This window comes from Meles meles, chromosome 2 (genome assembly GCF_922984935.1).
Source record: "Meles meles chromosome 2, mMelMel3.1 paternal haplotype, whole genome shotgun sequence".
Lineage (NCBI taxonomy): Eukaryota > Metazoa > Chordata > Mammalia > Carnivora > Mustelidae > Meles > Meles meles.
In genome coordinates, this window is record NC_060067.1 from 24,260,039 (window position 1) to 24,277,518 (window position 17,480).

The 17,480-nt window shown below is 42.4% G+C and overlaps 1 protein-coding gene and 1 pseudogene across 2 annotated transcripts; both read right to left on the reverse strand.

The window, feature by feature from the left end:
- Nucleotides 1-7,213: 7,213 nt before the first annotated feature.
- LOC123930689 (60S ribosomal protein L32-like) lies at nucleotides 7,214-7,916 on the reverse strand. 2 transcript variants are annotated; one of them, XM_045986912.1, is made up of 2 exons: nucleotides 7,822-7,916; nucleotides 7,214-7,606 (listed from the first exon to the last, which is right to left on the reverse strand). In XM_045986912.1, the coding sequence occupies exons 1-2, from the start codon at nucleotides 7,866-7,868 to the stop codon at nucleotides 7,246-7,248; spliced, it is 408 nt and encodes a 135-aa protein (XP_045842868.1). In that variant the 5' UTR covers nucleotides 7,869-7,916; the 3' UTR covers nucleotides 7,214-7,245. The 2 variants fall into 2 exon arrangements, with proteins under 2 accessions (XP_045842868.1, XP_045842876.1); XM_045986920.1 differs by having other exon boundaries at nucleotides 7,214-7,603; nucleotides 7,819-7,913.
- A 2,357-nt stretch (nucleotides 7,917-10,273) lies between these two features.
- On the reverse strand, nucleotides 10,274-16,773 carry LOC123936805 (annotated as a pseudogene).
- Nucleotides 16,774-17,480: the final 707 nt, after the last annotated feature.

Genomic DNA, 17,480 nt, shown 5'->3' on the forward strand with positions numbered 1-17,480 from the left:
CCCGGAGTTGCTTCCGTGAAGTTTCACGGATGGAAAGGCCTCATGGAGGTGGAGTTCAAGGTGTTGTACTTTGTGCTTCTGAGGGAAGAAGGAAGGGAGAGGAGTTTGGGGCCTGGGGAACAAGGCATGCTGCTTCCTTACTCTCCTGGCTTAGGGAAGGCAGCCACCTTTCTGGTGAAGGAAAGGGGAGTATTTACAGCAGCACTTGGATCCAGGCCAGATAGCAGGGGTGTGTGTGTGTGTGTGTGTGTGTGTGTGTGTGTGTGTCCCAGTCCTGCACAGCTGAGTGCCACATCATCATCACAATCATGATTAGCACAACAGTAGCTAGCCTAATTGAGGGCTTTCTGCAGGTCAGAAAATATGAGAAATACTTTATCCCTGAACGCCTCTGAGCCTTAGGCTAATAACACTTGGCAGTAAGTACTACTGTCATCTCTATTTTAAAAGATGAAGTAATGCAGGAGTAGAGTTTTCAAAGGACTGACAAGTGATACAGCCAGATTTATGCTCAGGTCTGTCTGATGGTGCCACCCGTGGGCTTCACCGCCGTACCACCCTGCCCAGAGCAGAGGGTGAAGAGTCCAGGTAAGAAGCGCCAGGGCCGCCCCAGCACTATGGGCAGGGAAGGCAGCATCGCACCTGCGAAACCAGCACGCGGAAGCGCCCCCCTAGGAAATAAGAGATGCCCTCTACGGGCTGCTACTGTCTGCATTTCACCCCGGGTGGGAGGGAAAGGTGTCATGACTGCAGTGACCAGAAGCGAAGATCTACCTATGATTGTGGCAGAAGCAGGGAGCATGTTGACGTCTGGGTCAGAAACAATCTAAGGGTCACCCAGGGCCCCTGTTGGAGACCAAAGAATTTAACACCTTGAAAGCCCTTTGAGTTTCATTAGCTAGGAAGCTCGCATATGCATGTTATTTATTAGCATTTTTTCGGAAGGCATCTGCATGGAAGGAGGCACCCTGCCTTCTCGCCGTGTAACGCTTCGGTCACTCTCCAGAGACATAGCTGCACTCTGGTGGAGGCTCCCATGACCAGGCCTCACTCTCCTGGTGGGCTTCACTCTCTTGGTGGGCTTCACTCTCCTGGTGGGCCTCCTCAGGTCCCATGGCAGCTCTGTCCTGTTGGTCATCACCACTGTAGCCTCACCAAGCTACTCCATACCAGGCAACAGCAGAGAATGCGATGAACTAGGAGCACTCCAAGGCAGGAAGTAGGACGCATGAAGCTGGTGGGCAGCAGAGCCATTTAGAAGGGGCTTTGATCTAGGCCGTGCACCAGTCTGGTTGGCTGGTGGGGAAGACCAGAAATAGCAGAAGCAGTGAACTCTGCTGAGGTGGTTCTGCTAAAAGGTTTCCCAGTACGTGACCCCTGCCTTTGCTGCATCGCACACGGTTGTCATCAGCATCAAATGCAATAATGCAGAGAGCTTAGGGGCGCCTGGGTGGCTCAGTGGGTTAAAGCCTCTGCCTTCAGCCTGGGTCATGATCCCAGGGTCCTGGGATCGAGTCCCACATCGGGCTCTCTGCTCAGCTGGGAGCCTGCTTCCTCCTCTCTCTCTCTGCCTGCCTCTCTGCCTACTTGTGATCTCTGTCAAATAAATAAATAAATAAAATCTTTAAAAAAAAATGCAGAGAGCTTATTTAATAACCTGTGGTCCTAGGCATAGGGTACTTTTAGAGCTCTGTGGCAAACTGTATTATTTATAAACATTCAGTCAATCTCTCAGTGGAAGAATTGTTCATTCCCACCCTGTTGATACAGGCTTGGTCCTATATTTGCTTTGGCCAATTGCCTGTTAGCAGAAGTGGTGTATGTCATTTCTGGGCAGAAGTTTTAAGAACCAGCACGTGGTTCTAGAACCACGTTCTCTTTCCTTCCTCTGGCTTCATCGGGACACAACCTCTGCCAGCTTAGCAGTGATTCCAAGAGCAGCCAAAGTCCACTGCTGACCCAGGATGGGCACATGAGTGAGGAATAAACGTTTTAAGCTGCTGAGAATTCTCGGGTTGTTTGATGTCGCAGAATAGCCTTGTCTTGCCCAAACGATACCCAGCTACACCCTGAAGTCTTAGGATGTTTCTGGAAATTAGCTACTAGAATGGTAAAAGCTACTATTTATAACCAAGATTGAAACACTTAGGAAAAAGCTGAGGAAAAAGCCTTTGTTTCAGTTTGAGCAGAAGAGACTCTTTTTTACTCATTGTTGTATTTTTAAATTTTTCTTCATATCTTAACGCTTTAGTCTTTAGCTGGAGTTCAGTTCTTAACTGGCATATACATATATATGCCAGTGTGCAGAAAATATCACATGTACATTATATTTCTTTACCTTCAGGGCACAAATTTAGATTTATTCAAGTGTTAGGAGATGTGGTAAAACTGATTATTGACTTAAAAATCATTTTATACATTTGAACTTCACTGTCTTTTTATAAAAAGTCGCATTGTGCAGCTTGTTGGAAAGTATCATCTATGAAATAGAACAGCCTGTTTGAGGGGTACTGAGTAAAGTCACCACTGACAAAAATTATATAATTGAAAAATTAAGAAATGGTCTATTTTTTTTTTTTAAATTAAGGCTACGTGAAACGGTCAGGCATTTATTTTTAAGTGAAAAGAGAAATACTTTAAAAATTACTGCCATTGAAAATTATTTCATGAAATAAATAATGAACTATTTTTTTTTAATTTATTTATTTGACAGAGAGAGAGACCACAAGTAGGCAGAGAGGCAGGCAAAGACAGAGAGAGAGGGAAGCAGGCTCCCCGCTGAGCAGAGAGCCCGATGTGGGACTCGATCCCAGGACCCTGAGATCATGACCTGAGCCGAAGGCAGTGGCTTAACCCACTGAGCCACCCAGGCGCCCCGTATAATGAACTATTTTTTAAGAAGTTTTTCTCCAGGAGAAGTATATGATATTAAAAAAAATTATACTCATGTGACTTGACCAGAGAGAAACAGAGCAAATGACTTTACAAGGTCTTCGAAAGTGTGTATGTGGGATGCCTGTGTGGCTTAGTCGGTTAGGTGTCTACCTTCGGCTCAGGTCATGATCCTAGGGTCCTGGTTCTCCCTCTGCCTGCTCTGCCTGCTGATCCCCCTGTCTGTGCTCTCGCTCTGACAAATAAATAGTCTTAAGAAAGAACACCAAAAAACAAAAGTGTGTATGTGTATGTATTGTATATGTATGTGTGTGTGAATGGCAAGAAAAATTTATTCTTTTTAGTTTTGTTTTTAGGCTTTTTGCTGTATTCTTGCACAGAGTGCAAGAACAATGTCAAGAAACAGTTTTCTAAGGTACACGTTTTCTGTAGACAATTCTTACAGTTTAAAGGAAAGTCGTTAATAGATTTGTTTGATATTTTTGATTTGAAATTTAGGAAATCTATAAATTTGACTGGGGTTGAAGTTAATAAGTGGGTTGAAAAGTACATGGACCTAAAGACATACAGACCTGGATCTGATTCCTAATGTTATCTCTCACTCACTACTTTTATGTATTTGGGCAAGTACATATATTCCTTTTACCCTTTTAAAAAAATATATAAATGGACATATTAGTTTTCTAAGTATATAAATGGACATATTAGTACAGTCCTCTATGCTATTGATTAAAAAGATAAGAGAGGATTGTCTTATCTTTTTTTGCATCTGTTTGTTTTCATCTGGATACTTAGGACAGTGCCCAATACCACATATTCAATAAATACTTGTTGAATGAATGAATGATTGAATGAATGCACAACATGGGTCAAAATAATAAAACAGGTATATAAACTTTATGAGTTAGTATCAATTTCTGGATCTCTTATTCTCTCTATTGCACTTTTTAGAACACCATCAAATCAGGCAGTACAATCATCTGTCAGAAACAGGTAGCGTATTTTTGTGTATGTGCATGTGCATTCTTTTTTTTTTTTAAATTAACATACAATGTATTATTAGCCCCAGGGGTACAGGTCTGTGAATCGTCAGGCTTACACACTTCACAGCACATACCCTCCCAATGTCCATAACCCAACCACCCTCTCCCGACCTCCCTCCCCCCGGCAACCCTCAGTTTGTTTTGTGAGATTAAGAGTCTCTTATGGTTTGTCTCCCTCCTGATCTCATCTTGTTTCACTTTTTCCTTCCCTAACCCCAAACCCCCCACTTTGCCTGTCATATTCCTCATATCAGGGAGATTGTATGGTAATTGTCTTTCTCGGATTGACTTATTTTGCTCTGCATAATACCTTCTAGTTCCATCCACGTCGTTGCAAAAGGCAAGATTTCATTTCTTTTGGTGGCTGCATAGTATTCCATTGTATATATATACCACATCTTCTTTATCCGTTCATCTGTTGATGGACATCTAGGTTCTTTCCATAGTTTGGCTATTGTGGACATTGCTGCTATAAACATCCGGGTGCACGTGCCCCTTCGGATCACTACATTTGTCTCTTTAGGGTAAATACCCAGTAGTGCGATTGCTGGGGCATAGGGTAGCTCTATTTTCCACTTTTTGAGGAACCTCCATGCTGTTTTCCAGAGTGGCTGCACCAGCTTGCATTCCCACCAACAGTGTAGGAGGGGTCCCCTTTCTCCACATCCTTGCCAACATCTGTCATTTCCTGACTTGTTCATTTTAGCCATTCTGACTGCTGTGAGAGACTGCTATCTCATTGTGGTTTTGATTTGTATTTCCCTGATGCCGAGTGATGTGGAGCACTTTTTCATGTGTCTGTTGACCATCTGGATGTCTTCTTTACAGAAATGTCTGTTCATGTCCTCTGCCCATTTCTTGATTGGATTATTTGTTCTTTGGGTGTTGAGTTTGCTAAATTCTTTATAGATTTTGGATACTAGCCCTTTATCTGATATGTCGTTTGCAAATATCTTCTCGCATTCTGTCAGTTGTCTTTTGGTTTTGTTGACTGTTTCCTTTGCTGTGCAAAAGCTTTTGATCTTGATGAAGTCCCAGTAGTTCATCTTTGCCCTTGCTTCCCTTGTCTTTGGCAATGTTTCTAGGAAGACGTTGCTGCAGCTGAGGTCAAAGAGGTTGCTGCCTGTGTTCTCCTCGAGGATTTTGATGGATTCCTCTCTTTCATTGAGGTCTTTCATCCATTTTGAGTCTATTTTTGTGTGTGGTGTAAGGAAATGGTCCAGTTTCATTCTTCTTCATGTGGCTGTCCAATTTTCCCAACACCATTTGTTGAAGAGACTGTCTTTTTTCCATTGGACATTCTTTCCTGCTTTGTCAAAGATTAGTTGACCATAGAGTTGAGGGTCTATTTCTGGGCTCTCTATTCTGTCCCATTGATCTATGTGTCTGTTTTTGTGCCAGTACCATATTGTCTTGATGATGACAGCTTTGTAATAGAGCTCGAAGTCTGGAATTGTGATTCCATCAACTTTGACTTTCTTTTTCAACATTACTCTTGCTATTCGAGGTCTTTTCTTGTTCCATATAAATTTTAGGATTTTTTTTCCATTTCTTTGAAAAGAAAAAGGATGGTATTTTGATAGGGATTGCATCAAACATGTAGATTGCTTTAGGTAGCATAGACATTTTCACAGTATTTGTTCTTCCAATCCATGAGCATGGAACGTTTTTCCATTTCTTTGTGTCTTCTTCAATTTCTTTAATGAGTACTTTACAGTTTTCTGAGTACAGATTCTTTGCCTCTTTGGCTAGGTGTATTCATAGGTATCTTATGGTTTTTGGTGCAATTGTAAATGGGATTGACTCCTTAATTTCTCTTTCTTCTGTCTTGTTGTTGGTGTATAGAAATGCAACTGATTTCTGTGCATTGATTTTATATCCTGACACTTTCCTGAATTCCTGTATGAATTCTAGCAGATTTGGAGTGGAGTCTTTTGGGTTTTCCACATAAAGTATCATATCATCTGCAAAGAGTGATAGTTTAACTTCTTTGCTGATTTGGATGCCTTTAATTTCTTTTTGTTGTCTGATTGCTGAGGCTAGGACTTCATATACTATGTTGAATAGCAGTGGTGATAATGGACATCCCTGCCATGTTCCTGACCTTAGCGGAAAAGCTCTCAGTATTTCTCCATTGAGAACGATATTTGCTGTGGGTTTTTCACAGATGGCTTTGATGATATTGAGGTATGTACCCTCTGTCCCTACATTTTGAAGAGTTTTGATCAAGAAAAGATGCTGTACTTTGCAAATGCTTTTTCAGCATCTATTGAGAGTATCATATGGTTCTTGTCCTTTCTTTTATTAGTATATTGTATCACATTGCTTGATTTGTTGGATGTTGAACCAACCTTGCAGCCCGGAATAAATCCCTCTTGGTTGTGGTGGATAATCCTTTTAATGTACTGTTGGATCCTATTGGCTAGTATTTTGGTAAGAATTTTCGCATGTGTTCATCAAGGATATTGGTCTTTAATTCTCCTTTTTCATGGTGTCTTTGTCTGGTTTTGGGATCAATGTAATGCTGGTCTCATAAAATGAGTTTGGAAGTTTTCTTTCCATTTCTGTTTTTTGGAACAGTTTCAGGAGAATAGGTGTTCTTCTTTAAATGTTTGGTAGAATTCCCCTGGGAAGCCATCTGGCCCTGGGCTCTTGTTTGTTGGGAGATTTTTGATGACTGCTTCAATCTCCTTACTGGTTATGGGTCTGTTCAGATTTTCTATTTCTTCCTGGTTCAGTTTTAATAGTTTATATGTCTCTAGGAATTTCATCCATTTCATCAATGCAGATTATCAAATTTGCTGGCATATAGTTGCTCATAATATGTTCTTGTGTTTCTTTGTATTTCTTTGGTGTTGGTTGTGATCTCTTCTCTTTCATTCATGATTTTATTAATTTGGGTCCTTTCTCTTTTCTTTTTGATAAATCTGGCCAGGGGTTTATCAATCTTATTAATTCTTTCAAAGAACCAGCTCCTAGTTTTGTTGATCTGTTCTACTGTTTTTTTGGTTTCTATTTCATTGATTTCTGCTCTGATCTTTATTATTTCTCTTCTCCTACTGGGTTTAGTCTTTCTTTGTTGTTCTTTCTCCAGCTCCTTTAGGTGTAGGGTTAAAATGCATATTTAAGACATTTCTTGTTTCTTGAGAAAGGGTTGTATCGCTATATATTTTTCTTCTCAGGACTGCCTTTGCTGTGTCCCATAGATTTTGAACAGTTGTGTTTTCATTATCATTCGTTTCCATGAACTTTTTTTTTTTTTTAGTTTTATGGTTTTATTAACACAAATATGACATGCACAACAAGCTGTCTATTCATTTTCTTCGCTGCGCAGCCTGGCGTTGGGATTGGTGACTCTAGTTGCCAACTGGGCTGCTCTTTCCACAATAGCTTTGCAGTTCTTGGAGGAGACGTTGTGAGCAATCTCTGCACAGTAAGATTTGTTGCACATCAGCAGCACTTCAAGCTCCTTGACGTTGTGCACTAGGAACTTCCTGAAGCCACTGGGCAACATGTGCTTTGTCTTCTTGTTGCTCCTGTAACCAATGTTGGGCATCAAGATCTGGCCCTTGAATCTTCTGCGCACCCTATTGTCAATGCCTCTCGGCTTCCGCCAGTTGCGCTTAATTTTGACATATCGGTCTGACTGGTGCCGGATGAACTTCTTGGTCCTCTTTTTTTTTTTTTTTTTTTTAAAGATTTTATTTATTTATTTGACAGAGAGAGATCACAAGTAGGCAGAGAGGCAGGCAGAGAGAGTGAGGGAAGCAGGCTCCCTGCCGAGCAGAGAGCCCAATGCGGGACTCGATCCCAGGACCCTGAGATCATGACCTGAGCTGAAGGCAGCGGCTTAAACCACTGAGCCACCCAGGCGCCCCTCTTGGTCCTCTTTTTAACGATCTTGGGCTTCACCAAAGGTCTGAGGGCAGCCATGATGCCCAGTAACAGATGGCTGCCACCTCCGCAGGCAGTGCCGAGGAAGAGCTCGTTTCCATGAACTTTTAAAATTTTTCTTTAATTTCCTGGTTGACCCATTCATTCTTTAGTAAGATGCTCTTTAGCCGCCATGTATTTGGGTTCTTTCCAACTTTCCTCTTATGATTGAGTTCTAACTTCAGAGCATTGTGGTCTGACAGTATGCAGGGAATGATCCCAACCTTTTGGTACCAGTTGAGACCTGATTTGTGACCCAGGATGTGATCTATTCTGGAGAATGTTCCATGTGCACTAGAGAAGAATGTGTATTCTGTTGCTTTGGGATGGAATGTTCTGAGTATATCTGTGATATCTATCTAGTCCAGTGTGTCATTTAAGCCTTTATTTCCTTTTTGATCTTTTGCTTGGATGATCTGTTCATTTTAGTGAGGGCAGTGTTAAAGTCCCCTACTATTATTGTATTATTGTCTATGTGTTTCTTTGATTTTGTTATTAATTGGTTTATATAGTTGACTGCTCCCATGTTAGGGGCATAGATATTTAAAATTGTTAGATCTTCTTGTTGGACAGACCGTTTGAGTATGATATAGTGTCCTTCCTCATCTCTTATTATAGTCTTTGGCTTAAAATCTAATTGATCTGTTATAAGGATCGCCACCCCAGCTTTCTTCTGATGCCCATTAGCATGGTAAATTGTTTTCCACCCCCTCACTTTCAATCTCGAGGTGTCTTTGGGTCTAAAATGAGTTTCTTGTAGGCAGCATATTGATCGGTCTTGTTTTTTTGGTTTTTTTTTTTTAAAGATTTCATCCATTCATTTGACAGAGAGAGATCACAAGTAGGCAGAGAGGCAGGCAGAGAGAGAGAGAGAGAGGGAAGCAGGTTCCCCGCCGAGCAGACAGCCCAATGCGGGACTCGATTCCAGGACCCTGAGATCATGACCTGAGCCGAAGGCAGTGGCCTAACCCACTGAGCCACCCAGGCGCCAATGGGTCTTGTTTTTTATCCATTCTGATACCCTGTGTCTTTTGATTGGGGAATTTAGCCCATTTACATTCAGGGTAACAATTGAAAGATATGAATTTAGTGCCATTGTATTGCCTGTAAGGTGACTGTTACTGTATATTGTCTCTGTTCCTTTCTGGTCTACTACTTTTAGGCTCTCTCTTTGCTTAGAGGACCCCTTTCAATATTTCCTGTAGAGCTGGTTTGGTGTTTACAATTTCTTTTAGTTTTTGTTTGTCCTGGAAGCTTTTTATCTCTCCTTCTATTTTCAATGATAACCTAGATGGATATAGTATTCTTGGCTGCATGTTTTTCTCATTTAGTCCTCTGACTGTATCATGCTAGTTCTTTCTGGCCTGCCAGGTCTCTGTGGATAAGTCTGCAGCTAATCTAGTATTTTTGCCATTGTATGTTACAGACTTCTTGTCCCAGGCTGCTTTCAGGATTTTCTCTTTGTCACTAAGACTTATAAGTTTTACTATTAAATGATGGGGTATGGACCTATTCTTATGGATTTTGAGGGGGTTCTCTGTGCTTCCTGGATTTTTATGCTTGTTCCCTTCACCATATTAGGGAAATTCTCTACAATAATTCTCTTCAATATATCTTCTGCCCCCCTCTCTCTTTCTTCTTCTGGAATCCCAATTATTCTAATATAGTTTTGTCTTATGTTATCAGTTATCTCTTGAATTCTCCCCTCATGGTACAGTACTTGTTTGTCTCTCTCTCTCTCTCTTTTTTTTTTTAAAGAAAAGGTGGAATTTAATCTTTATTTACAGACACTGCAAGAGAGGAGATTCCACATAGAAATCAGAAACCCACTGGGAGGAGGAGCTTCATACAGATGGTACAGTTTGGAACTGGTAAAGTAGAGTTTTGTTGTAAAAAGTGCTACAATAACAAAACACATTTAAAAAGAGTTCTTAGTAGAGAAACAGTAAGACAAACTTCTACCAAACAGAGCACACTACAGGGGGATAGGAGAAGAATAAATGAAACAAGATGGGATTGGGAGGGAGACAAACCATAAATGACTCTTAATCTCACAAAACAAACTGGGGGTTGCTGGAGGGAGGTGGGATTGGGAGAGGGGGAGCGGGCTATGGACATTGGGGAGGGGAGGCGAACCATAAGAGACTATGGACTCTGAAAAACAACCTGAGGGTTTTGAAGGGTCAGGGGTGGGAGGTTGGGGCAACCTGAGGGTTTTGAAGGGTCAGGGGTGGGAGGTTGGGGGAACAGGTGGTGGGTAATGGGGAGGGCACGTTTTGCATGGAGCACTGGGTGTTGTGCAAAAAGAATGAATACTGTTACGCTGAAAAAATAAATAAAATGGAAAAAAAAAAAAAAAAAAAACAGAGCACACCACAAACAACGTTCTTCGTCGGCTGTACAAGCTAAAAGTTAAAGGTCCCAGCAGTGCCATCCTGAACCTGGAACGTATAGCCTTCAGAGGTAGTTTCTGGCACAACATTCTGATCTTCCTCTTCCTCTACAGAGAAATACTTCTCAATCAAGTTTAATGAAGCTTTGTACACAGACTCATTTTCATGGTTTTGTAGAGCCTCGATTTTGTCCAAACCTCCACATTCTTCAATCATTATACTAAGTTTCTCGGTTTCACCTAATTTCTCAGCAGCCTGAAAGATATTGGAAATGGCATCCAGAATGACCAAAATAATTTTGGTATCCTTCGCAGTTAAGAGGTTCATCAATGGTTCTATTATGCCACAATGGACGAGGTATACAATCTGTTCAACTGTCCCACCACTTGTATAGTTGGTCACAGCCCAGACAGCTTCCTTTTGTGTCTTAAAGTCTGCCTTAGAGAGAACACCAACGAGGAATGGGACTAATCCATGATTCACAACTTGCTGAATCTGGTCCTGACGGCCAGCTGTGATGTTTGACATTGTCCACGTGGCTTCCTTCTGAATATTAGTTTTGGGGTTCGTTAGCAGGCTGGGAAAGACAGCAAGCGCTCCGGCATCTATTACAACCTGAGTCTGTTCATCTGTTCCAGTAACAATATTTCCTATGGCTCTTAGCGCAGGAGTCACAATGGGCAATTCAGTAGCTCCTAGAAGCTTTACAAGCTGGGGCACAACTCCTGTTTTCACAACCATCTCAATCCGTTCATTTGGACCATCCGTCAGGTAGGAGATGGCCCAGCAGGTATCTGCCAAGACCTCTGGATCGTCGTGATGCAGGAGACGAACTAAGGTAGGAAGAATCTGCTCGACGGCATCTAGCGGGGGTGTGGGGTTCTTGTTGCGACAAAGGTTTGAAAGTGTCCAAGTAAGGTTCTGTAAGTAGCCACATGCTAACGATGACATATCAGGAACCGCAAGGAGAGCCAGAAGTGGTTCAACTGCACCATACTTGATAACCAAGTCTCGAAAAACTGAACCGTCACCTGCAATGTTTCCTAGAGCCCACACAGCCTGTTCGCTGATGTGGGCATGGGAAGATGCCAACAGGGAAATGAATGCTGGGATAGCGCCTCCATCCATCACAGCCTTGGTCTGTTCTGATGTCCCAGAAGCAATGTTAGGGAGAGCCCAAGCGGATTCAAACTGAATGGGACTACAATTGGTTCTGCCCAAGAAGGACACAAATTTTGGAATCAAACCAGCCCGGATTATGTTGTCTATGGGGGGCTGCTTTTCCCTAGAAAGCAGTTTCCTAGCAGCTTGAGTAGCCTGGAGCTGGCTTTCCAAATTGTTGCTGTTTATGCCCTTGACAATGTCATCAACAGACCAATTTACAGTGCCCTGGTTGTTGCGGTTTTCCTGCAGTGGAGAGGTAGCATCATCGGGAAATGAGCTTACATTTCTCCTTTTCAGCATCTGGTCATCCTTCTTAGCTTTCCTCAGCTCCACATTAACTTCTATTCGACACCGCCTCATTTCTGTACTGTCTTTCCCCTTGTTCTTGAATCTATTAAGGTGGGCAGCTGGTGAATTAGCATTCTCGTTGGTGGATGGTTATGAGACAAAGGGAGAAAGCGACACAGCCGGCTCAGGCTTCCACGGGAGGTGGTCCGGGATGCGCAGGCTGCAGGTCAGCTGCCCTCAAAACGTCCACCTCGGATCACCCCAAAGACGGTGTGGCTCGTGTGTTTGTCTCTTTTGCTTAGCTTCTTTATTCTCTGTCATTTGGTCTTCTATATCACTAATTCTCTCTTCCTCATTTATCCTAGCAGTAATAGTCTTCATTTTTGATTGCATCTCATTAATAGCTCTTTTGATTTCAGCTTAGTTAGATTTTAGTTCTTTTATTTCTCCAGAAAAGGCTTTTACTTCTCCAGAAAGAATTTCTCTAATATCTTCCATGCCTTTTTCGAGCCCAGCTAGCACCTTGAGAATCATCATTCTGGGGGGAAAAAAAAAGTCGTCGTTCTGAACTTTAGATCTGACATATTACCAAGGTCCATACGGATTAGGTCCCTAGCCTTCGGTACTGCCTCTTGTTCTTTTTTTTTGTGGTGAGTTTTTCTGTCTTGTCATTTTGTCTAGATAAGAATATATGAACAAGGGATGCCTGGGTGGCTCAGTCAGTTAAGCCACTGCCTTCGGCTCAGGTCATGATCCTAGGGTCCTGGGATCGACTCCCACATTGGGCTCCTTGCTTGACAGGGAGCCTGCTTCTCTTTCTGCCTCTGCCTGCTTGTGTGGTCTCTCTCTCTCTCTCTGACAAATAAATAAATAAATAAATAAATAAGATCTTAAAAAAAAAAAAAGGAATATATGAACGAGAGAATACTAAGAGGGTGGCAAAGACCCCTGAAAAATGTACATTAACCAAATCAGGAGAGACCCCAAACTGGGGGGGAGAAGAAAGAGGGTGAAAAGTTTTAAAAATTTTTTTAAAAATTAAAAAAAATATGTATGTATGTATGTATGTGTGTGTGTGTGTGTGTGTGTATGTATGACTGGTGAACAGAACAGTGCCACCCACTTGATTTTGGGTATATTTTGATCTCTTAGAGGAAACTACCTCCCAAAATTTTAAATAAAGAAAAACTTATATATATACAAAAATAAGGGTAGACATGATGAAGGAATGGAATATGACTGTAAAGATGAAAATTAAAAAAAAATTCTAAGAACAGAACTGATAAGTTGGTTGGAAAAAGAAAGTGGAGAGAATTTGCTCAGGCTGGAGACTAGAACAAAATTCTGTGCTAGATTTAGGGTACATTTTGATCTATTAGAAGAAATTGTATCCTAGGGGCGCCTGGGTGGCTCAGTGGATTAAGCCGCTGCCTTTGGCTCGGGTCATGATCTCAGGGTCCTGGGATCGAGCCCCGCATCAGGCTCTCTGCTCCGCAGGGAGCCTGCTTCCTCCTCTCTCTCTGCCTGCCTCTCTGCCTACTTGTGATCTCTCTGTCAAATAAATAAATAAAATCTTTAAAAAAAAAAAAAAAGAAGAAATTGTATCCTAGAATTTTTAAGAAGAAAAAAACCTATATGTATATAAAAAATAAAGTTAGATACAATGAAGGATAAAATATGACTATAATAATGGTTTTAAAAGATTTTTTAAAGAAAGGTATTGTTAAGATAAACTAGTTAAAAATGTTAAAAGAGGAAAGAGGAAAAGTTAAAAAAAAGAGTAAGAAAAAAATAAAATTAAAAAAATTTAATTAACTTTGCAAGACTAAGAATCATGGGGAGAAAACCATGGATTCCGTGGTTTGCTTTTCCTTCCTCTGGAATTCCGCTTTTCTCCTTGATCAGTGAGCTTGGTCTTGGCTGGATGCTCCTGCTGATCTTTTGGGGGAAGGACCTGTTATAGTGATTCTCAGTTGTCTTTGCCGGAGGTGGAATTGCACCGCCCCCTGTGACTGAGCCTTTCTGTCCCTGGCGCACAGTCGCATTTGGAGTCTCCAAACCTGGCAGATCTTGCCGCTCTGCTCTTCCAGCTGATGGAGGTGGGTCTCCCCACATCTGCTTCTTGTGGGGTCCCTGCTCAAAGAGCAGCGGTCTGACTGTGCCACAGACCACAGTTTAAGGTAATCCCGAGCTGAGAGCTCACTCCTTGGCTTCCCCACTCTGATACCTGCAAGCTCTGTGACACTCAGATACCTCCGATCCTTCTGTGACCCCGTGGGACCTGAGACCACACTGTCCCTGTGAGGGCTCCACTCCCGCATAGCCTCTGGAGCGATGCTGTTCAGTGGAACAGACTTTTAAAACTTTGAATTTTGTGCTCTGTTGCTCCGCCACTTGCCAGGAGCTGGGCCCTCCCACTGCGGTCTGTTTTCCCGTGGCTTTGATTCACTTCTCTGCACGTCCTACCTTTCAGAAAGTGGCTGATTTTCTGTTCCTAGAATTGCCGCTCTTCTTCTCTTCCATCTCCTGTTGGGTTTGTAGGTGTTCGGAATGGTTTGATAACTGTCTAGCTGAACTCCTGCAACCTGAGGTCCTCTCAGTCGGTTACTCCTCCGCCATCTTGACTCCTCCCCTTGCACATGTACATTCTGTAGAGAACTGTTCATGTTAAGATTTCATGACACAAACACACCCAACAAGGGAACTACATCATCATGCCTTTAATTTACATATGATCCATATATTCACCACAACTGGTACAAGACCAGCTATACGTTACATTACCTACGATCAAATGCATGAATTAAACTAGACTGAAGACAAAGGTAGAAATATTTTACAAAAATCAAGGATAGTAATCACCAACCAGCAGAAAGCCATATAGCTTAAAAGCAGGTCAATTGATTTTTACATTTCATTAATTTTTGGTTTTGTTACAGTAATATTCTGATAGCTCATTCATGCTCATGCCCTCCCCCCGCCCTGCAGCCCAGACATTTATATGGGGGATAAAGGCCGAGAGAAAGAGAAGAAAAGGACATTTGGCATACTCTTGCCAGTAAGAAGTTTGTAATCTGAAAGGAGAAACCAGACACAAAAAATATGTTGTCTAATCAGTGCTCTGATAAGGTGTGTAAAGCCCCAAAATGTGTAGCACAGACAATGGGAACGTGAGGGTAGATAACAAGGCACATAATGTGTTTAAGTGCACCATATTTGGAAGTCAGCATGAGGAGGACCACAGGGAAAAGGCATTTTCAGCAGTGGCTTCACCTATCAATCTTGAGGTAAGGGCTATTGATCCTGCAGTGGTATATGTAGATCACAGTCTTAATAGCATCTTAGAAACAGGAAAACCACTATGTATCTTTGCAAAGTCTAACCATACCATGATATGTCATATCAATTCCAAATGACAGGAGTGTGAAAAATGAGCCATTGATGTTCCGGATAGATGTGAATTCTGTTAGAATTTAAAGAGAACAGTGCTACTTTAGCTTGAGGGTTTGCTCCCCAAAGTGATAGTTGCCCTTCCACGTAGGATTAAAAGAGTTCTTTGTGTGGGGTTTTGCTTTTGCTACTGTGGAGCCGGGGTCCCACACCCCATATTATCCTGCAAAGAGACCAGAGGCCCCAGGCCAGCCCCAGGTTTAGTCAAAGCACAATGGAAGCAGTGTGGCAAGGAACTTGGCTTATTTTCTCCTGGGGTTGCCTCTGATTAGCCCTGCAATTTTGGACCAGTTTCTGAACCTATTTTAGAGCATGTTTGGATATAAGTGTATTAACCGTCTTCCTAGTTTCTGTAAGTTTAATGCTTTAACATCTGCCCCTGATGCATGTGCTGGACATGCCTTGTTCTGGATAACCCAATACGATGCCTTGGTCACCTTGCCTGGGCCTCTGGCCTCCCTCTTTCCCTCCCCAGATTCCTCAGGAGTCTTTCTGGGGGCACGTTTTTCCAGTACAAACCAACTGATGCAAAGTCCACACTTATCACACTTATAAGCCATCTCCCTTATCAGACTCTTACACTCTGGGCCATTCGCACTGGCCTTAATGAGCCCAGGGCCTTAATGGGCCAGGGCCAACTAGGGACAGATCCCTAACTAGCGAGCCCCACAGCCCGCTGAAATTATTCCGATAATCCTAAACCTATTTACCTGCTTCACCCATTCCTGCCATGGAAACCCCAATAGAAGCTTTGCCCACAGTTTCCCCTTCTTTCTTCTTCACGACCAAGCCCAGTATTTCCTCATGTGGCCCCCTTCTCTTGGGAACTGTGAGTAACAAACCAGCTTTATGGTACTTGTCTCTTAATCTGCTGGACTCAGATTTTCTATTAACGTACTATATTTTATTTTATTTTAAAGACTTTATTTATTTTAGAGAGTGTGTATGTGTGAACAGGAGGAGGAGCAGAGGGAGAGTGACTAACAGACTCTTCACTGAGCAAAGACCCCGACACGGGGTTCGATCTCATGACCCTGAGATCATGACCTGAACTGAAACCAAGAGTCCGACGCTTAACCAACTGAGCCACCCAGGTGCCCGAGAGCACTGTATTTTAAAACAGTAAAGAGCTGATTCTGCTACAAGTCTGCCAAACTACAGCGGAGGCTCAGAAGAATGAGAACTGGGAACCCTGGAGAAAGTCTCTGTAGGTTGTAGGGGCCTCAGGTGTTTGCCTGGTCCATTCTGCTTGCTTTCTGTCCGTCTGGTCCATTCTGCTTGCTTTCTGTCCGTCTGGTCCATTCTGCTTGCTTTCTGAGGGCTGCCTTCCTTCGCTGTCGGTGATGACTCATCTGAGTCACCCTCCGTCGTGCCCTTGGGTGACAAGTCTGTTCAGATCCAGCATCCATATCTTAAATGTGTGAGGCTTTCTGTGTCTCTCTTCTGAATTCTTGTGAGAAAAAAAAAAATCTGGTCAGGCCAGTACAGCCTTAAATAAGCTGCCCATGAGCCAGCTGCAGCCAGAGGGAAGGATAGACGTGGCTGTGAGGCTTTCAGAGGGGAAGTGGGAGGAAGAAGGTCATTGACTGACGCCCAGTACCTGAGGGCATGTCTCAGTATTATTTCAAAAAAGTAAAGGGAATCTATTTTTAAAAAGTATAAATAACTGAAAATCCTACAAGTTATTCTTTAAAACCAGGTTTGTTTAGTCAGGTAGCTCATTTCCCAAAGCACAAGGGTGAAATCGAGAGGTCTGCAATGTGACCAAGGCCGGTCTCCTAGCGGAAATGATCCACTGATGACTCCTCAGGGTTCTGAAGGAAATGCAGATAAAAACCGTACCTGTTGTTCACACTGTAAGTGATGCCTTGGAGTTCTGTGGAAAGCTTAAGCTTGGAAATTATTCAACAATAAATGAATAATTGTTTCAGGGACTAAGGTGAGACATTACGAAAGGCTAGCAAATGAAAAAAATTAAACACTGAGTGTGCTTATTCGAGTTTAAAAGAATTATAGGTCAGGGTAAGGGGTTTAAAGTAATTTGGTTAAAATAAACCTAACATTAGGACTTATAATTTTTAAAAAGGAGATGCTTTAATTATTTTAGTTTCAAGAGATACTATGCAAATGATAAAGAAGTACAGTACAGCTTCTTTGTCATGGACTGAAGCCTTGTGTCCCCCCTCCCCCAAGTTTCTGTGTTGGCCCTAACCCCCAGCATGCCTGTATTTGAAGACAGGGATTCGTGGAAGGAAAGTTAAACCAGATCATAAGGGCCAGCGTGGGGCCCTGATCCAACAGGAATAGGGTCCTACAA

What these genes read in the sequence shown, in the direction of transcription:
- LOC123930689 (XM_045986912.1), bottom strand. Translation starts at nt 7,868, where the DNA reads ATGGCTGCCCTCAGACCTTTGGTGAAGCCCAAGATCGTTAAAAAGAG. An exon ending in CCCAAGATCGTTAAAAAGAG is followed by an intron (nt 7,607 to 7,821) that starts GACCAAGAGGGG and finishes AAAAAAAAAGAG; the next exon opens with GACCAAGAAGTTCATCCGGC.